This window comes from Leptodactylus fuscus, unplaced genomic scaffold, assembly GCF_031893055.1.
Source record: "Leptodactylus fuscus isolate aLepFus1 unplaced genomic scaffold, aLepFus1.hap2 HAP2_SCAFFOLD_61, whole genome shotgun sequence".
NCBI lineage: Eukaryota > Metazoa > Chordata > Amphibia > Anura > Leptodactylidae > Leptodactylus > Leptodactylus fuscus.
In genome coordinates, this window is record NW_027440642.1 from 456,362 (window position 1) to 479,778 (window position 23,417).

The 23,417-nt window shown below is 44.8% G+C and overlaps 1 protein-coding gene across 3 annotated transcripts in view; it reads right to left on the minus strand.

The window, feature by feature from the left end:
• Positions 1 to 23,417, minus strand: part of LLGL2 (LLGL scribble cell polarity complex component 2) — an 84,929-nt gene that overhangs the window by 46,415 nt on the left and 15,097 nt on the right. For all 3 annotated transcript variants that reach the window (XR_012713048.1, XM_075261908.1, XM_075261907.1), the window contains exon 2: positions 9,588 to 9,690. Coding sequence is in view for 2 of the 3 variants with exons in the window: in XM_075261908.1 (XP_075118009.1) it covers positions 9,588 to 9,662 (75 nt within the window). In the remaining variant the exon portion in view is untranslated. The remainder of the gene's footprint in view (positions 1 to 9,587; positions 9,691 to 23,417) is intronic.

The window sequence follows — 23,417 nt, forward strand, 5'->3', positions numbered from 1 at the left end:
ATATATATATATATATACACACACACGGCACATAATATGGGTAGAAAATGAGCTATAAACACACCGTATGCCATAAAAGACAAAGCGACCACAAAAAGTGTATAGAAAGTATATGAAGTCAGATAACATTAATATCTGTAAAGATACACATAGGGGAAACGGTATATGCCAATGAATCAGCACGTAGGGTTACCTATAGAAATATATATTAATAGGGCCAATATCTTACACATAGACATTCATGGCCTGGAATCACGTGATGAGAGACGTATAGCACAGAAATACACACATGTAAACATGCTATATCAATGCGCTTACCGTGCCCTTGGGGCTAATACGTGTAAATATGAATATGGATTTCTATAAGTAACCCTACGTGCTTATTCATGTGGGCGGACGCTTTCCCTAGGTCTTGTCTATCCTTACAGATATTAATGTTATCTGCCTTCATATACTTTTTATACAATTGTTTGTGCTCGCTTTGCCTTTTTATGGCATGAGATGTGTTTCTAGGGTATTGTGCGATGGTTTCCTGACACTTGTGATCTCCTTGTTATATGTGCCCTGGATATTGTATCCCTGGCCCTCCTCCCAGCTGTATACTGTACATCCAATGCTTTCTAGATAAACCGGTCGGGTCAGTGGTTGCAGAATCGTCTCATTAAAGTGTTCGGGGCGAGCATCATTAGTAACCAGAATACAAGCCAGTTATTGTGCCGCAGGAGTGACGTCAAGCCGCAACGGCTGAATTCCACGTCACTTTAGGGTAGAACAGAGCGCTGAATCTCCAGAAAGGTTTTCCCACGCTCCTTTGCCAGCTCATGGGCTTTAGACTTTCTTTTCATGTAGTTCCAGTTAAGCTTGTATTGATGGTTTAGTTCTTACAATTCGCCTCCCCAAGGATCATGGAGATAATCGCACACGGATCACAGGTCGCCTATGGAGAAGAGAACACGTAGCTGCCGAGACGGAGACAGTCATTAGGGCAGATATATCAGCAGCACCAAGACGTCCCCTGACCAGTATTCCCGGGATTCAGGAAACTCCGGGGCGGACAGCGGCAGTAGTGTGAACACCCCCCTAGCTCTATCGCTTGTTACATATTTACTAGCACTGGAATCAATCGTTGGCATTTCCATGAATTAAAGGATTTTTACAGCGTCCAGTTATGAAGGAGTTAAAATTAGCAGATTGTCCTACAGACTCCATACCCCGACTGTATAGACCATCTCCCCATACCCCCACTGTATAGACCACCTCCCCATACCCCGACTATATAGACCACCTCCCCATACCCCGACTATATAGACCACCCCCCCATACCCCCACTGTATAGACCACCTCCCCATACCACGACTGTATAGACCACCTCCCCATACCCCGACTGTATAGACCACCTCCCCATACCCCCACTGTATAGACCACCTCCCCATACCCCCACTGTATAGACCACCCCCCCATACCCCCACTGTATAGACCACCTCCCCATACCACGACTGTATAGACCACCTCCCCATACCCCGACTGTATAGACCACCTCCCCATACCCCCACTGTATAGACCACCTCCCCATACCCCCACTGTATAGACCACCTCCCCATACCACGACTGTATAGACCACCTCCCCATACCCCGACTGTATATACCACCTCCCCATACCCCGACTATATAGACCACCCCCCCCATACCCCCACTGTATAGACCACCTCCCCATACCCCGACTATATAGACCACCCCCCATACCCCCACTGTATAGACCACCTCCCCATACCCCCACTGTATAGACCACCTCCTCATACCCCCACTGTATAGACCACCTCCCCATACCCCCACTGTATAGACCACCTCCTCATACCCCCACTGTATATACAGTCCTATGAAAAAGTTTGGGCACCCCTATTAATCTTAATCATTTTTTGTTCTAAATATTTTGGTGTTTGCAGCAGCCATTTCAGTTTGATATATCTAATAACTGATGGACACAGTAATATTTCAGGATTGAAATGAGGTTTATTGTACTAACAGAAAATGTGCAATATGCATTAAACCAAAATTTGACCGGTGCGAAAGTATGGGCACCCTTATCATTTTATTGATTTGAATTCCCCTAACTACTTTTTACTGACTTACTGAAGCACAAAATTGGTTTTGTAACCTCACTGAGCTTTGAACTTCATAGCCAGATGTATCCAATCATAAGAAAAGGTATTTAAGGTGGCCAATTGCAAGTTGTTCTCCTATTTGAATCTCCTCTGAAGAGTGGCATCATGGGCTACTCAAAACAACTCTCAAATGATCTGAAAACAAAGATTGTTCAACATAGTTGTTCAGGGGAAGGATACAAAACGTTGTCTCAGAGATTTAACCTGTCAGTTTCCACTGTGAGGAACATAGTAAGGAAATGGAAGACCACAGGGACAGTTCTTGTTAAGCCCAGAAGTGGCAGGCCAAGAAAAATATCAGAAAGGCAGAGAAGAAGAATGGTGAGAAGAGTCAAGGACAATCCACAGACACCTCCAAAGAGCTGCAGCATCATCTTGCTGCAGATGGTGTCACTGTGCATCGGTCAACTATACAGCGCACTTTGCACAAATAGAAGCTGTATGGGAGAGTGATGAGAAAGAAGCCGTTTCTGCACGTACGCCACAAATAGAGTTGCCTGAGGTATGAAAAAGCACATTTGGACAAGGCAGCTTCATTTTGGAAACAAAGATTGAGTTGTTTGGTTATAAAAAAAGGCGTTATGCATGGCGTCCAAAAAGAAACAGCATTCCAAGAAAAACACATGCTACCCACTGTAAAATTTGGTGGAGGTTCCATTATGCTTTGGGGCTGTGTGGCCAATGCCGGCATCGGGAATCTTGTTAAAGTTGAGAGTCGCATGGATTCCACTCAGTATCAGCAGATTCTTGAGAATAATGTTCAAGAATCAGTGACGAAGTTGAAGTTACGCCGGGGATGGATATTTCAGCAAGACAATGATCCAAAACACCGCTCCAAATCCTGAGGCATTCATGCAGAGGAACAATTACAATGTTCTGGAATGGCCATCCCAGTCCCCAGACCTGAATATCATTGAACATCTGTGGGATGATTGGAAGCGGGCTGTCCATGCTCGGCCACCATCTAACTTAACTGAACTTGAATTGTTTGTCCAAAATACCTTTATCCAGGATCCAGGAACTGATTAAAAGCTACAGGAAGCGACTAGAGGCTGTTATCTTTGCAAAAGGAGGATCTACTAAATATTAATGTCACTTTTCTGTTGAGGTGCCCATACTTTTGCACCGGTCAAATTTTGGTTTAATGCATATTGCACATTTTCTGTTAGTACAATAAACCTCATTTCAATCCTGAAATATTACTGTGTCCATCAGTTATTAGATATATCAAACTGAAATGGCTGCTGCAAACACCAAAATATTTAGAACTAAAAATGATTAAGATTAATAGGGGTGCCCAAACTTTTTCATAGGACTGTACCACCTCCCCATACCACGACTGTATATACCACCTCCCCATACCCCCAACTGTATAGACCATCTCCCCATACCCCGACTGTATAGACCACGACTGTATAAACCAACCACCCCCCCATACCCCGACTGTATAGACCACCTCCCCATACCACGACTGTATATACCACCTCCCCATACCCCCAACTGTATAGACCATCTCCCCATACCCCGACTGTATAGACCACGACTGTATAAACCAACCACCCCCCCATACCCCCACTGTATAGACCACCTCCCCATACCCCGACTGTACAGACCACCTCCCCATACCCCGACTGTACAGACCACCTCCCCATACCCCGACTGTACAGACCACCTCCCCATACCCCGACTGTACAGACCACCTCCCCATACCCCGACTGTACAGACCACCTCCCCATACCCCCACTGTATAGACCACCTCCCCATACCCCCACTGTATAGACCACCTCCCCATACCCCGACTGTACAGACCACCTCCCCATACCCCGACTGTACAGACCACCCCCCCATACCCCGACTGTACAGACCACCCCCCCATACCCCGACTGTATAGACCAACCCCCCATACCCCGACTGTATAGACCACCCCCCCCATACCCCGACTGTATAGACCACCTCCCCATACCCCGACTGTATAGACCACCTCCCCATATCCCGACTGTACAGACCACCTCCCCATACCCCGACTGTACAGACCACCTCCCCATACCCCGACTGTATATACCACCTCCCCATACCCCGACTGTATAGACCACCTCCCCATACCCCGACTGTATAGACCACCTCCCCATACCCCGACTGTATAGACCACCTCCCCATACCCCGACTGTATAGACCACCTCCCCATACCCCGACTGTATAGACCACCTCCCCATACCCCGACTGTATAGACCACCTCCCCATACCCCGACTGTATAGACCACCTCCCCATACCCCCGACTGTATAGACCACCTCCCCATACCCCCGACTGTATAGACCACCACCTCCCCATACCCCGACTGTACATACCACCCCCCCATACCCCGACTGTATAGACCACCTCCCCATACCCCGACTGTATAGACCACCTCCCCATACCCCCGACTGTATAGACCACCACCTCCCCATACCCCGACTGTACATACCACCCCCCCATACCCCGACTGTATAGACCACCTCTCCAGACCTCCTGAATTGTGTATATACACGGCAGCCAATCAAAAGAAGCAGAGCTGTAAAGAGGAGAAAAAGCAGTCGCAGCATGGACCAATGAGGAGCCAGGGGAGGGGCTCAGACTACCTCGGCCTCGCCGGAGACCCTGCAGACATGTCACTATTTTGCCCTAATGAAAATGAACCAAAAAAAGCAACAAAACAAGAAAAAAAAAAGAAAAAGAAACAACTATCAGGAAATCTGCCCCGGCAGGTCCAGACTGACTTATGTGCCAGCTCCTGACTGGTCGGTCATGTCTAAGAGCGTATAAACCATAATGTCTGTATATAGGAAGCATAGCTGCCCATATACGTTCTCCAATGCAAGAATGCTTTCAGAAATAGAAGGGTTAATAGTTCATGAAATGTAAATCCCCTCAATATTCGGGGTGACCTTTGCCTTCTTCCCAGTACAGACAGTATTGGGCAGGAAGGTTGCTCCCGCCGCCATCTTGGAGGACTAAGCCCAGATCTTCTGTGGCTGTTGGTTGTTCCAATCCGTCTGTCTCTTCATGTCACCCAAGACAGACTGGAGGCTGCTGAGATCAGGGCGATATCTGTGGGGGCGGGATCATCACTTCCAGGCTCCTCCTCCAAAGGGCAAAGGTCACACCAAATATTGAGATGATTTACATTTCTCTTCATAAAATAAACTATTAACCCTTCTATATTTGACGATTAATGTGCAGTAGGTAAAAACATTTTTTGGATAGTTGTTTTGGCGTTACGGACAGGCGGCCTTTGGTTGAATGTAAATCTCTGGTGACAGAAGGATTGCTCCAGTTTGTGTCCCCGCTGTGCACTTAGGATGGACCAAAGGAATGAACCATTTGATAAAACCCCTGAATATCCCTTTAATTCGGCAGTTCCCTCTCATGTAACCTCATATTATAGGGACATGTTCACACAAGGATGTACAGAAATCTCAGGATAATCTTCAGAAATAACAGATTTCATATCCACAGGAGAGGGGACCCCCACTGATCCAAAGAATGGGGTAGAATATTCCGAATAGAACGTGTGCTGACGTAACATTCATCTCTCTAGGACGCGGCCTGTAGTAACGTCAGCCGACTCCTTCATAGAGGGCACAGGGGGGGTCCCGCTGCTCGGACCCCTCCCCTATGGAGATTCCTGAATACGACTAGTAGGACTTGGCTGCACATACAGCGCCACATCTGTCCACAACTGGGCAGCTCAACTAAATGTATGGGACTGGACGGCAATCACCCCCCTCCCCCAATGAAACTAATCATATGGATTTATCCCCCCACAACCCTCAGCATTACACCGTTCCTCCATTATTTCTCCTGGAAATCGATTAATAAAGGAGTTATTACAATATCCAGGTTACGGGGATTTTCTCCTTCACAAGCCAAGAACGTTCAGACTACGGAGAGATGAGAAGATCATTTCCCAATTCTTCCAGGAAGAATTACAGAGGGACGGCATAACTCACAGCACGTAAGATACTCTAGAATGAAAGCGTTTCCTACAGCAGAGATGTCAGGCGAGGGGACCGGGTCTCTAAGCACGAGACTGCGTGAGCGAGGCCGCCATATTACCATCAGTAATACGTGAGCGAGACAGTAGACAACAGATGGTGACAGCGCGGCACGGCCATAAATAATTCATACAATGAAATATAGGAAAGCAGACGTGACAAAGAGAACAAGAGATATATATTACACATACAATTCCACGACATATACACAGTCCTGTTACCTATACATATATACTGACACTCCTGGTACATATACACTCAGACAATCCCACTACATATAGATATATATGGACGTCCCTGTTACCTATACATATATACGGACACTCCTGGTACCTATACATATATACGGACACTCCTGTTACCTATACATATATACGGACAGCCCTGTTACCTATACATATATACGGACACTCCTGTTACCTATACATACAGTATATATGGACAGTCCTGTTACCTATACATACAGTATATATGGACAGTCCTGTTACCTATACATATATACGGACACTCCTGGTACCTATACATATATATGGACGTCCCTGTTACCTATACATATATACGGACACTCCTGGTACCTATACATATATACGGACACTCCTGTTACCTATACATATATACGGACAGCCCTGTTACCTATACATATATACGGACACTCCTGTTACCTATACATACAGTATATATGGACAGTCCTGTTACCTATACATATATACAGACACTCCTGGTACCTATACATATATACGGACACTCCTGTTACATATACATATATACGGACACTCCTGTTACCTATACATATATACGGACAGCCCTGTTACCTATACATATATACGGACACTCCTGGTACCTATACATATATATGGACGTCCCTGTTACCTATACATATATACGGACACTCCTGGTACCTATACATATATACGGACACTCCTGTTACCTATACATATATACGGACACTCCTGTTACCTATACATACAGTATATATGGACAGTCCTGTTACCTATACATATATACAGACACTCCTGGTACCTATACATATATACGGACACTCCTGTTACATATACATATATACGGACACTCCTGTTACCTATACATATATACGGACAGCCCTGTTACCTATACATATATACGGACACTCCTGGTACCTATACATATATACGGACGTCCCTGTTACCTATACATATATACGGACACTCCTGGTACCTATACATATATACGGACACTCCTGTTACCTATACATATATACGGACACTCCTGTTACCTATACATATATACGGACACTCCTGTTACCTATACATACAGTATATATGGACAGTCCTGTTACCTATACATATATACAGACACTCCTGGTACCTATACATATATACGGACACTCCTGTTACATATACATATATACGGACACTCCTGTTACCTATACATATATACGGACAGCCCTGTTACCTATACATATATACGGACACTCCTGTTACCTATACATACAGTATATATGGACAGTCCTGTTACCTATACATATATACGGACACTCCTGGTACCTATACATATATATGGACGTCCCTGTTACCTATACATATATACGGACACTCCTGGTACCTATACATATATACGGACACTCCTGTTACCTATACATATATACGGACACTCCTGTTACCTATACATATATACGGACACTCCTGTTACCTATACATACAGTATATATGGACAGTCCTGTTACCTATACATATATACAGACACTCCTGGTACCTATACATATATACGGACACTCCTGTTACATATACATATATACGGACACTCCTGTTACCTATACATATATATGGACGTCCCTGTTACCTATACATATATACGGACACTCCTGGTACCTATACATATATACGGACACTCCTGTTACATATACATATATACGGACACTCCTGTTACCTATACATATATACGGACAGCCCTGTTACCTATACATATATACGGACACTCCTGTTACATATACATATATACGGACACTCCTGTTACCTATACATATATACGGACACTCCTGGTACCTATACATATATACGGACACTCCTGTTACCTATACATATATACGGACACTCCTGTTACATATACATATATACGGACAGTCCTGTTACCTATACATATATACAGACACTCCTGGTACCTATACATATATACGGACACTCCTGGTACCTATACATATATACGGACACTCCTGATACATATACATATATACAGACACTCCTGGTACCTATACATATATACGGACACTCCTGGTACATATACATATATACAGACACTCCTGTTACCTATACATATATACGGACACTCCTGGTACATATACATATATACAGACACTCCTGTTACCTATACATATATACAGACAGCCCTGTTACCTATACATATATACGGACACTCCTGTTACCTATACATATATACGGACACTCCTGTTACCTATACATACAGTATATATGGACAGCCCTGTTACCTATACATATATACAGACACTCCTGTTACCTATACATACAGTATATATGGACAGCCCTGTTACCTATACATATATACAGACACTCCTGTTACCTATACATATATACGGACAGCCCTGTTACCTATACATATATACAGACACTCCTGGTACCTATACATATAAACAGACACTCCTGTTACCTATACATATATACGGACAGCCCTGTTACCTATACATATATACGGACACTCCTGGTACCTATACATATATACGGACACTCCTGTTACCTATACATATATACAGACACTCCTGGTACCTATACATATATACAGACACTCCTGTTACCTATACATATATACGGACAGCCCTGTTACCTATACATATATACAGACACTCCTGGTACCTATACATATAAACAGACACTCCTGTTACCTATACATATATACGGACAGCCCTGTTACCTATACATATATACGGACACTCCTGGTACCTATACATATATACGGACACTCCTGTTACCTATACATATATACAGACACTCCTGGTACCTATACATATATACAGACACTCCTGTTACATATACATATATACAGACACTCCTGGTACCTATACATATATACAGACACTCCTGTTACCTATACATATATACGGACAGCCCTGTTACCTATACATATATACGGACACTCCTGTTACATATACATATATACAGACACTCCTGGTACCTATACATATATACGGACACTCCTGGTACCTATACATATATACAGACACTCCTGGTACCTATACATATATACGGACACTCCTGGTACCTATACATATATACGGACACTCCTGGTACATATACATATATACAGACACTCCTGTTACCTATACATATATACGGACACTCCTGTTACATATATACTCAGCCATAACGCTCCATTTAGCTCCCCGCTGTGGAGTAATCCATCACCTTGTTAAACTGGAATAGATCCCTTTTCAGCCTCTCCCTGACCGAGTCCTGACCAGATCTCAGGAAACGTTTCATTTCTGCAGCTCCCGAGCTCAGCGACACCCTGGAAATACAAGAAAGCGAGAAGATGAGCCTGATGGACGCAGAATGACCAGGGACACTCTACAAGTATAAACCATATCGGAATCCCCAGGGACATGGGCACTGCCAATGGGAAGCATGATGCCGCCACATACATTGCACACGTCCACAGCTCTCGGGGAATCCAATGCAACTTCGGAGGAAGATTGAGCCTATAGAGCTGGCGGCTGACAGGCGTTAATCATTAACCTAGAGGCAGCTGTACACACTGGACCTTTACCCCGGCCGATGGCGGCAGGGACTGAGGATCATATTAGCGGCCGCCATCACAAGCACACTATGGATTATCAACGATAATGAATAGGAAACAAACCACTTTACTTCCCATGTAAACTACAAGCCCCCCCCAGACAAAGTATTAGTCCACCTTGGTGGTCATCAATAATGCAGAAGACCTGGAGCAACCCCCAACCAAACATAGGCCTCACCCCCAGTCATATCCAGCACAGCGCCATCGTGTAACCTGCTGCGCCCATTTCATTCTGCGGGCAGTAGACCCGTCCGAGTAAATGAGATAAAGCACAGGATAAATACCCAAAAATTATTAGGGATAGCTTCAAAGGTTTATCCAGCCTTTGAAAAGCCATCGCCTATCCTAAGAATGGGCCCTCAATATTAGATTGGTGGGGGTCAGGGGTTTGCAGGGTTATGCCGCAGACTACTCAGTGGTCATATCGGGCTGTGTAGGTAATGGCAGTGAAGGTATCGCAGCATTGGCCCATTATGTGACATGTTGTGAGGGACTCCATGTAGAGACTCCCTGAGGCCCTGTTTGTTATGGAGGATGATGATGATGATGCCATCTCTGAAAGAGGAGTTCTCCTCCTGATGTCTCAGACCAAAATAGATAAAATACAGGAAAGTAAACCTGAAAAAAAACCAAAAACGCTCATCTTATCACATTACATATTATATATATATATATATATATATATATATATATATACTACTAATATTATAAATGTGACAGTTTGGATGTTTGTTCCTCAGTTACGCAAAAACAGCTGAATGAAATCCGGCACATAGATTGTAACCTTGATTAAAATATAGGCTACTTTGTATCCCGGTAAATGACATGGCTTCACTACTGTTCTGGATTTATGGTCACATACTATATTACACTGCTCCTGCAGCCGCTTATCTCAGGTCCCAGGTCTCTTATCTCTCTATGTAACACTCAGCTAACCCTCAGTCCATTGTGTACAAGCATCTGCATATTATCTGATCTGCTCCAGGCAGTGCTGACACACTGGAGGGGAAAACACCTTTACTCCACATTGGCAGTTTGCTGATATTAAACATGGCGGGAAAAAGAGAATCTAATTTGTGGCAAACGAGATCTATGAAGGAGCCAGAAGTCACAGAGTTCTCCTCAAGCAGAGCTGACGGGGATCATCAGCACCAACAATATGCTCATTATATGGCGTCCCAGCGAGCTGCCGGAACAATCACAGGCACAGTGTGAGGAACAAGTTCAGTGCCAGGCCAACTTGAGAGCTGCTGAAATGCTGAAGCAGGGAGATTATCAACGCCAACAACACGCTCATTATAGCTCATTCCAGCGAGCTGCCGGAAAAATCACAGGCATGGTGCGAGGAACAAGTTCAGCACCAGGACAGCTTGAGAGCTGCCGAAACGCCAGAGCAGGCAAACCATTGATGGCATCAATTTGCTGAATATAGGTGGATCATCAACGCCAACAACCCGCAGATGAAGTCATGGGTAGAGGCTAGTGTATATGTGTGTGTGTATATATATTATCAGGCGGACTCAGCTTCACACGGGTATATGTAATTTTTTGTTTGTGTAGTGGCCCCATAAGAATTGTCCAGTTTTACACTCGTGTATTTTGTATGTCGTTTGTGTGTGTGCATAAGTGTCATGTGATCATGTGTATCTCAGTTTGGATGTCAGTGAAAAACCTGTGATTGGTTGTTATGGAGACCTGGAGTAAAGCTCTTATATGTGATAGTGTGTGCAGAGCCGCGTATCTAATCCTCTGACATGTGATACTGTGTGCAGAGCTGTGTATCTAATCCTCTGATGTGTGTATCTCAGTTTGGATATCAGTGTTGTATTGTGTATGTGGAGTGACCGTGTGTATTGCAGTTGGAATATGAGTGAAAGACTTGCAGGTTTGTATTGGCTAATGGGGGGGGTCATTGTTTTGGGAAAGCTGTATCTCAGGAACGGTACGACTGAGTGAGTTGAGGCCTCATCTTAAACCTTCCCGGACACCTGAAGTATCTGTGTGCCAAATTTGGTGAAGATCGGTCCCGTCGTTTGGCCATGCATAAGGAACAAACAGATATATAGAGCCATGTATCCTTCTCTATGTCAGCAGCCATGTTTATATCACTCTACTGCTGGTATACAGGAACTCATACTCCGCCATCGCTCTAGTCAGATGAGGGGTGTGAGACCCCCTGTTCTTGTGATCACTACAGTTCCCAGCACTTGGATCCCCACCAGACACTGTAGATAGATCTTGGATAAACCCCAATTACAGGAAAAAAAAAACCCAGCCTTGAACAGGTTAAAGTTGGAGGTTTACTTTATGTGTTGGCGCCCGGTGCGAGTGAATGCGTTACCTTGGGCTCCTTATACAGTTCTAGTTTACGGAGAATGATGCAACAGGTAATCCAGCGGCTCTGTGTATACAAGTGCACAATGAGACAGGGCTAGGAATGGTGGGGCTGAGCACAGGAGTCAGGCTATTATTAGGACGCTCCCACGTGACCAGTCAGTGCAGGTCTCAGACTTCTACAATACACAACGTTCCCCTGATCGCTCAGGATGTGAGGCCTGTAGTCAGCCAGGAAATCTTAGGCCACGTTCACAAGTAGCACAAATGCTGCAGCAGCTCAGTGCAGATTCTCTTAAGGCTGGAATAACAAACATATGAAAAAGCAGAAAAACTGCAACCTCAGCCAATAGCAAGTAAGTCTATGGAGGAGATGACGGTTCCCAGTCCGTGTCTTCTATAAGGCTGCGCTTACACGTTGCATTTTCTAATGGCAAAACCACATATAGATTATATAAAACTGTATAGTGCGTTACTATGATATATATATATTTACTATAAGGGATCAATCACTGGATTATTAAAAGGGGTTGTCGCATCTCAAGGACCCCATCTATACTGCTAGTTTATGTTGATGTAAGACTTTTCCTAAATACGTTGCTTCAGTAACACTGCTTTGTTTGACTACTATCAGAGTCTTCACTTCATTGTTTACACTGCTCTCAGGAGGAGAGGGGGGCCGAGTGCTCGGAGCAGCTTGTATTTCTGAGCTCTTTATCTCCGGCTCTTCCAGTTATCAGTCTGCTTTTTGAATTTTGCTGATAAGGGCTGAGCAAGGGACTCTGTTACCTCTGTATGTAACACAGACCTAAAAGTGAGTATATTGCAAGCTGACTCTTGGTCCTGCATGTAAATTTAGGATTCTCATCAAATCCAGCTCTGCTACATCAGCTTCATATTGTGCTAATTTATTTTCATCCATACCTCATAACTGACTGCAAACATGTACTGCTATGAAGAGAGCTAGCAGAGCAAGTGAGACCCCGCCCACCAATTTACTGAGAAAACCAGGAAGTGAACAGATCATACAGCCTGCATGGTGGTGAAGAGGGGAGTTGGGTTACTCCTTTAATGATATTATTGTATAATTAGATACACATTTCTATAGGCAGGCAGTACTTCCCTCCAGACTCCACAGACATTGTCCATGCTTTACTGTCCGTAGGCTCGGCCTCACAGCATACTAGTCATAGACTACCGTCCAGTGCCGCGCTGTGGCAGTGGTCACAGCGTGATATATGACTACAATCCTGAGAGTCGCGGTCTACGACAGAGGGTAGTTCAGGAAATACACGCACTATTTTCCAGCCCATAAATACCCTTATGTGGGCCGATTACCTTCTCAGGCCATGGTCTAGAAAACTACGAGTGCGCTGAAAGCAAGGAGACCTCTCAATACAGCAACTAATAATGGAGAGGTCATCAGATCTAGGGGAACAAAGCCAAAATAAAAGGGTTCCAACCCCCGTTGTCCACTCAAGAGAATCATTTTTCCCATCTCTTCTCCCCCCTTAGTCTTAGTGGCCGAGTATTCCTGGACACCCTCCCTAAATACGCTGAGCCACAGACGCTCGACCGCTATATAACCCCCTATATAACCCCCATACACAGCCAGCCTTACAAATACACACGTTTATTGCAGCCTCAGGCCACATTCAGGCACAAAATGGGAATCTCACTGACCCCAGTAAAGGGCATCCAAAATCTCTTAGGTGGAGCAGTGAATGGGCCACGGGACTGGAAGAGAAGCCACAGAAGAAACAATGCCCCAGAATTGTCATCTCACAGGGTCTGCAAGGATGTACAGATTACATATAGATGATATACACACACATATATATATATATATATATATATATATATATATATATATATATATATATATATATATACACACATACAGATACATAATATACATGCACACACATTATATACACACAAACATAGATACATAATATACATACAGAGATATGACAGATAATATACATGCACACACATACACACAGATATATAATATACATGCACACACATTATATATACATACACACATACATAATATACATAAATACAGAGATATGACAGATAATATACATGCACACATTTATATACAGCATATACACATACAACCATACATAATAGACATACATACATTATAATATATATTATATATACACACACACACATACAGTGTTGGCCAAAAGTATTGTCCCCCCCTGCAGTCCTGTCAGATAATCCTCGCTGTCCCCCAGATAATGATTAGACAATCTCCTGCAGTTCAAACCGAGCATCAGTATGGGGGGGAAGAAAGGTGATTTGAGTGCCTTTGAACGTGGCATGGTTGTTGGTGCCAGAAGGGCTGGTCTGAGTATTTCAGAAACTGCTGATCTACTGGGATTTTCACGCACAACCATCTCTAGGGTTTACAGAGAATGGTCCGAAAAAGAAAAAACATCCAGTGAGCGGCAGTTCTGTGGGGGGCGGAAATGCGTTGTTGATGCCAGAGGTCAGAGGAGAATGGCCAGACTGGTTCCAGCTGATAGAAAGGCAACAGTGACTCAAATAGCCACCCGTTACAACCAAGGTAGCCAGAAGAGCATCTCTGAACGCCGCACAGTACGTCCAACTTTGAGGCTACAGATGGGCTACAGCAGCAGAAGACCACACCGGGGGCCACTCCTTTCAGCTAAGAACAGGAAACAGGCTACAATTTGCACAAGCTCATCGAAATTGGACAATTGAAGATTGGAAAAACGTTGCCTGGTCTGATGAGTCTCGATTTCTGCTGCGACATTCGGATGGTAGGGTCAGAATTTGGCGTCAACAACATGAAAGCATGGATCCATCCTGCCTTGTATCGGTAACGGTTCAGGCTGGTGGTGGTGGTGTCATGGTGTGGGGAATATTTTCTTGGCACTCTTTGGGCCCCTTGGTACCAATTGAGCATGGTTGCAACGCCAAAGCCTACCTGAGTATTGTTGCTGACCATGTCCATCCCTTTATGACCACAATGTACCCAACATCTGATGGCTACTTTCAGCAGGATAATGCAATGCCATGTCATAAAGCTGGAATCATCTCAGACTGGTTTCTTGAACATGACAATGAGTTCACTGTACTCCAATGGCCTCCACAGTCACCAGATCTCAATCCAATAGAGGAGCATCTTTGGGATGTGGTGGAACGGGAGATTCGCATCATGGATGTGCAGCCGACAAATCTGCGGCAACTGTGTGATGTCATCATGTCAATATGGACCAAAATCTCTGAGGAATGCTTCCAGCACCTTGTTGTATCTATGCCACCAAGAATTGAGGCAGTTCTGAAGGCAAAAGGGGATCCAACCCGTTACTAGCATGGTCTACCTAATAAAGTGGCCGGCGAGTGTATAAGTGACACAGGGTATATACAGTATAAGTATCGCCCCCTGCAGTCCTGTCAGATAATCCTCGCTGTCCCCCAGATAATGATTACACAGCACAGACTCTTATATAGTATATATAAGTGACACAGGGTATATACAGTACAAGTATCGCCCCCTGCAGTCCTGTCAGATAATCCTCGCTGTCCCCCAGATAATGATTACAAGCACAAACTCTTTGGTAATATCTTCATTTATTTTGCTTGCAATGAAAAAACACAAAAGAGAATGAAAAAAAAAAAAAAATGATGATCACATCATTGATCATTTTACACCAAACTCCAAAACTGGTGCGGACAGAAGTATTGGCGCCCTCAGCCTAATACTTGGTAGCACAACCTTTAGACACAATAACTGCGCACAACCGCTTCCGCTAACCAGCAATGAGTTTCTTACAAGGCTCTGCTGGAATCTTAGACCCTTCTTCTTTGGCAAACTGCTCGCGGTCCCCCCTGAGATGTGAAGGGGCCTTCTCCAAACTGCCACCAAGAGATCTCTCCCCCTCCCCCACAGGTGTTCTATGGGATTCAGGGCTGGACTCATTGCTGCCACTTTACAAGTCTCCAGGGCTTTCTCTCACCACCATTTTCTAGTGCTGACCTGAAGTGTGTTTTGGGTCCTTGTCCTGCTGGAAGAGCCCTGACCTCTGAGGGAGACCCCGCTTTCTCACACTGGGCCCTACATGATGCTGCACAATGTGTTGGTCGTCTTCAGACTTCATAATGCCATGCACACGGTCAAGCAGTCCAGTGCCAGAGGCAGCAAAGCAACCCCAAACCATCAGGGCCCTCCGCCATGTCTGACTGTAGGGGGCGTCTTCTTCTCTTTTTTTCCCTGTAATCTCTATGTTGAGGCCTTCTCCTACTTTTGTCTCCTCTGACCAGAGAACATTCTTCCAGAACGGTTTTGGCTTTCTCAGGTAAGTTTTGGCAAACTCCAGCCTGGCTTCTGTCTGTGACTTCTTGATGACACTGCGCACGGTAGACACAGGAACATTCAGGTCTTTGGAGATGGACTTGTAGCCTTGAGATTGCTCAGGCTTCCTCACAATTTTGCTTCTCCAGTCCTCAGACAGTTCTTTGGTCTTCTTTCTTTTCTTCATGCTCAATGTGGTCACACAAAGACACAGGTGGAGTCAACTTTAATCCATTTCAACTGGCTGCAAGTGTGATTTAGTTATTGTCACCACCTGTTAGGTGCCTCAGGTAAGTAACAGGTGCTGTTAATTACAGAAATTACAGAAGCATCACATGATTTTTCAAACAGTGCCAATACTTTTGTCCACCCCCTTTTTTATGTTTGCTGTGGAATTATATCCAATTTGGCTTTTTGACAATTCTTTTTGTGGTTTTTCATTGAAGACAAATTAAATGAAGATAATACCAAAGAATTTGTGATTGCAATCATTATCTGGAAGAACAGGAGTATTATCTGATAGAATTGCAGGGATGCCAATACTTTTGGCCAACACTGTACATATATACACACATTATACATGCATACACATACATAGATACAATATATATATATATATATATATATATATATATATACACACACACACACACACACACACACACACACACACACACACACTATACCTGCACGCACAGCACATGATCAGTATAACTCCTACTGACCTAAAAGGAATTTCAGCTATTTTTTACATCCCTCTGCACAATCTGCCCCACAAGTTGATAAAAAATATAGAACTAGCAGCGCAAGTCTCATCCCGGTCCCGTCCCACACATAAGTGAAGAGGAATGGAGCGCCGTGACAGGCCTCAATCATGTGTCTATTACATTACATTTAGGATATTAACCTTCAGATAAAGCGGAGTCCTATAGTCCGGGAGTAGCGAGATACAGATAACGGGCAGAGAGGCCACGAGTTGTGGAATAGAAGGAATATTTGTTTTGGGGGGGCCAAAAAGGAAGCTTCAGAAAAAATGGGGAACATAATGGAAGAGCTTGTACTTCAGTCTCACCCTAAAGGGAACCTGCGGTGAATCTGGGACCCTAAACCAGCAGCATGTCCTTGTGGGCCAGTGGTTTAGTATCCACAGAATATGGCTGTCCAAGGTCTCCAGTCCACCTCTGCTTCATGTCCCCAGGAGATGGACACTACTGGGAAGAAGAAGGGGAAGTCTAGAGGCCTACTTAACATCTGGGGGTCTTATTTCTCACATTAACTTGATGTGACTGTCGGAATGTCTTTGCTTCGTTTCGTCAGAGTCACCCACAGCTATGAGAATGGTTCCACGCCGAGACGCTCATAAATGATTCATAGATACAGAATGTGAGGTTGGATTCAGGGCCCGTGTTAGGTACAGCGACCACCACCTGTCCCTGAGATGTCATGTAAGCAGCCACAGGAATAAGAGCGCAATGCAGAGCGTAAAGAAGAGACACTGCATTGGGTTTATTTAATAGGGAGTATGTTTATTTACTAAAACAGACATGATGGGGGTGACAGGTACGACCGTCTGTAGTGCTGCCCATGATCTATCCACACATAGACTTGTGAGCTCTCCTGATCATAGAGAGAACCGCGCAGCTGTGCCTATAGCTGCATAGTTCTCTCTGCCTGCTCTAGTCACTATCAGTGCAAAGTATACCACCCCAAGAGGAAAGCAACCACTAGACTCAAGGCATACGGACATGAACCCCGTCAGCAGAGGACCACCAAGAAAACAAACCGTAACCCCTTCACTTACAAACCATAGACTGTTCTAGTACTAGCCTCGAGGAATACAGATAGTAACCCCTTCACTGCCCTACACCACCAGGTATACTAAATAATAATAATATTTTTATTTATATAGCACCATTAATCTCATAGAGCTGTACATTATTATATTAATCCCAGGGTGCTCTGTACATTATTATATTAATCCCATGGTGCTGTACATTATTATATTAATCCCATGGTGCTCTGTACATTATTATATTAATCCCAGGGTGCTCTGTACATTATATTAATCCCATAGAGATGTACATTATTACATTAATTCCATGGTGCTCTGTACATTATTAATCCCATGGTGCTGGACATTATATTAATCCCATGGTGCTCTGTACATTATTAGATTAATCCCAGGGTGCTCTGTACATTATTATATTAATCCCATGGTGCTCTGTACATTATTATATTATACCCATGGTGCTCTGTACATTATTATATTAATCCCATGGTGCTCTGTACATTATTATATTAATCCCATGGTGCTCTGTACATTATTATATTAATCCCATGGTGCTCTGTACATTATTAATCCCATGGTGCTCTGTACATTATTAATCCCATGGTGCTGGACATTATATTAATCCCATGGTGCTCTGTACATTATTATATTAATCCCATGGTGCTGTACATTATTATATTAATCCCATGGTGCTCTGTACATTATTATATTAATCCCATGGTGCTCTGTACATTATTATATTAATCCCATGGTGCTCTGTACATTATTATATTAATCCCATGGTGCTCTGTACATTATTACATTAATCCCATGGTGCTCTGTACATTATTATATTAATCCCATGGTGCTCTGTACATTATTATATTAATCTCCATGGTGCTCTGTACATTATTATATTAATCCCATGGTGCTGTACATTATTATATTAATCCCATGGTGCTCTGTACATTATTATATTAATCCCATGGTGCTCTGTACATTATTACATTAATCCCATGGTGCTCTGTACATTATTATATTAATCCCATGGTGCTCTGTACATTATTATATTAATCCCAGGGTGCTCTGTACATTATTATATTAATCCCATGGTGCTGTACATTATTATATTAATCCCATGGTGCTGTACATTATTATATTAATCCCATGGTGCTGGACATTATATTAATCCCATGGTGCTCTGTACATTATTACATTAATCCCATGGTGCTCTGTCAACATTATTATATTATTCCCATGGTGCTCTGTACATTATTATATTAATCCCATGGTGCTGTACATTATTATATTAATCCCATGGTGCTCTGTACATTATTACATTAATCCCATGGTGCTCTGTACATTATTATATTAATCCCATGGTGCTCTGTACATTATTACATTAATCCCATGGTGCTCTGTCAACATTATTATATTAATCCCAGGGTGCTCTGTACATTATTATATTAATCCCATGGTGCTGGACATTATATTAATCCCATGGTGCTCTGTACATTATTATATTAATCCCATGGTGCTGTACATTATTATATTAATCCCATGGTGCTCTGTACATTATTACATTAATCCCATGGTGCTCTGTACATTATTATATTAATCCCATGGTGCTCTGTACATTATTACATTAATCCCATGGTGCTCTGTCAACATTATTATATTATTCCCATGGTGCTCTGTACATTATTATATTAATCCCATGGTGCTCTGTACATTATTACATTAATCCCATGGTGCTCTGTACATTATTATATTAATCCCATGGTGCTCTGTACACTATTATATTAATCCCATGGTGCTCTGTACACTATTATATTAATCCCATGGTGCTCTGTACATTATTATATTAATCCCATGGTGCTCTGTACATTATTATATTAATCCCATGGTGCTCTGTACATTATTATATTAATCCCATGGTGCTCTGTACATTATTATATTAATCCCATGGTGCTCTGTACATTATTATATTAATCCCGTGGTTCTCTGTACATTATTATATTAATCCCATGGTGCTGGACATTATTATATTAATCCCATGGTGCTGTACATTATCTATAAGATTACCCCTGCACCCACTAACGCTAGGTTCACGTCTTTCGTTTCTCCATCCACTTATAAAGCGGTTACACGTGTAAATCTGGGAGCCCCATAGACTATTACGGGGTCTGCTGGAGATTATAGTTCTCCTCGCACAACTTTTCAATGATTTCAAGCGGAACGTGAAACACGAGTCCAATATTCAGAACTGAGCGTAAACCACAGAGAAAAGTGTCATTGACTTCCTCGTTGCCAGCGACCAACAGCCAAATGGCCATCATCTACGCACCAACAATCTGTACAGTAACCCATTCACTACCAGAGTTACTGGAACCCAATGCCTGCCCTGAACACACCAAGGAACGCTACAATTAACCCCTCACTGCCCTAGACGTTGCCTGGACACTGCGTAGCCGGGGATATGCTGCTGCTCTATGTATGGTATATTATTTATGAGCAGTGGCCGGGTCCTGAGTGCTCCTTGCCAATGGGGCCTCTGTAAGCCAGGCTTTCCTGCACGGCTGTAAATTATTCCACAATACTAAGAGGTTTCCTTATTGCATCTTGTAACGTGTTTTCCTGAAGTCTTTACGAGCCAAGAATGGAAACCCTAAATGTGGCCCCTTTCATGTTCTTTCAGCCTTTGTAATTGTCTGCACAATCCTCCCATAGAAGGAATGGCTGGTGGATTGTACCGCACTGTGTGTACCACACTGTGTACCGCACCATGGTCGCCTCTTCTGTCCTTGTATGGAAGGTTCGTTTGCAATGCAATGCTCTCCGTGTATTTGTAGGAACCAGATCTGACAGTGTGCACTGGGTGTATGTGTGGCAGGGGATGGCGCGCAGCCAGCAGCTCACAGGTTTCTGGGTGTGTTTGCACTTTCAACATGTGGGTGTAGAATCTGGGAGAAGCCGAGACTTTCTGTGACCTGTAGACTACAGTATGTTGTGTGTGGGGAGGTGTGAGCGCAGACGGTATTACCCATAATAGTCTACGACTGCCTACTCTCCATTCACATTCAATGGTATTGCAGAATATGGGTGAAGAATACATGCAGCAGAATATAGCATGGCGGCGTTATCAGGATATTGATGATCTGATTCTACTCCAGGCACCCCAGCCGACCGAAGGAGCCGAATCATCCAGGCCAGTACTACAGATCATTCCTAGGCCTGTGACATCACACATCTGTCATATAGTCACATTCAAGGGAGCTGTAACACCAGCCACAACCAGAGTACGGCGCTGTGTCCCATATAAAATGAATAGTGTTTAGACTCCCAACCCATTAGATATTCATAAGTCATCTATTGCCAATTCTTGGAAAAACTCATTTGATATCCATATCATGCTCTTAAATAGGCCACCCCGACCAGCCAGCCAGAGGAGGCCACCCCGACCAGCCAGCCGGAGGAGGCCACCCCGACCAGCCAGCCGGAGGAGGCCACCCCGACCAGCCAGCCGGAGGAGGCCACCCCGACCAGCCAGCCGGAGGAGGCCACCCCGACCAGCCAGCCGGAGGAGGCCACCCCGACCAGCCAGCCGGAGGAGGCCACCCCGACCAGCCAGCCGGAGGAGGCCACCCCGACCAGCCAGCCGGAGGAGGCCACCCCGACCAGCCAGCCGGAGGAGGCCACCCCGACCAGCCAGCCGGAGGAGGCCACCCCGACCAGCCAGCCGGAGGAGGCCACCCCGACCAGCCAGCCGGAGGAGGCCACCCCGACCAGCCAGCCGGAGGAGGCCACCCCGACCAGCCAGCCGGAGGAGGCCACCCCGACCAGCCAGCCGGAGGAGGCCACCCCGACCAGCCAGCCGGAGGAGGCCACCCCGACCAGCCAGCCGGAGGAGGCCACCCCGACCAGCCAGCCGGAGGAGGCCACCCCGACCAGCCAGCCGGAGGAGGCCACCCCGACCAGCCAGCCGGAGGAGGCCACCCCGACCAGCCAGCCGGAGGAGGCCACCCCGACCAGCCAGCCGGAGGAGGCCACCCCGACCAGCCAGCCGGAGGAGGCCACCCCGACCAGCCAGCCGGAGGAGGCCACCCCGACCAGCCAGCCGGAGGAGGCCACCCCGACCAGCCAGCCGGAGGAGGCCACCCCGACCAGCCAGCCGGAGGAGGCCACCCCGACCAGCCAGCCGGAGGAGGCCACCCCGACCAGCCAGCCGGAGGAGGCCACCACGACCAGCCAGCCGGAGGAGGCCACCACAACCAGCCAGCCGGAGGAGGCCACCATCTTATGTGGACTTTCCTCCCATTATACTTTATGGACGCTCCTTTGATATAAATAAACCACTCTCTTATCCAACCAAAGGACACTTTTTTTTTTTTTTTTTTTTTTTAACAATATTTTTCAGTGGAAACCCCTAGGTAAAAACCGCACATTGAACTTTCATACACCGAGAGCAATATGGAGGCCGCACTGCGCCACTTCACTGGTCAGTCCAGACTTGTAGAAGACCATGAGTGTCCACCCAGATCAGCCAGAGGGTCCAATTATTTATTTTGCAGGCAATGCTATCTGCATCAGACATTTTAGAGGGAGTCTGTCAGTAGTAAATTGGGCCCAGGACCTTGTCGAGAAGAGTCTCAGTTTTTCAGCTCTGGAGACAAATTTTCATGAAATTCGATATAAATGAGGGGAATAGAGCTTTGGGGAAAGGGGTTCGTGTCTTAGCTGGCCCCGACTTCAGTTTCTGCTATAGATTCCCAGGCCTATAAATAAAACTGCGATTTACATGAAAATGGGGCTAAAGCTGAACAAGGCCAAAATCTCCATCACGACATCCGCCTGAAGATCAGCGGAGGAAAACTCCTGCACGGAATACGCTTTACTCCCCTGGTTTTAGTTTTTTTAGTCACTGGTCGGTCAATGGTAGTGTGAACCAAAACTCCCCCCTCCCCCCCCACAGCATAGTGCCCCCTTTCCTGAGCCCCAAACAGT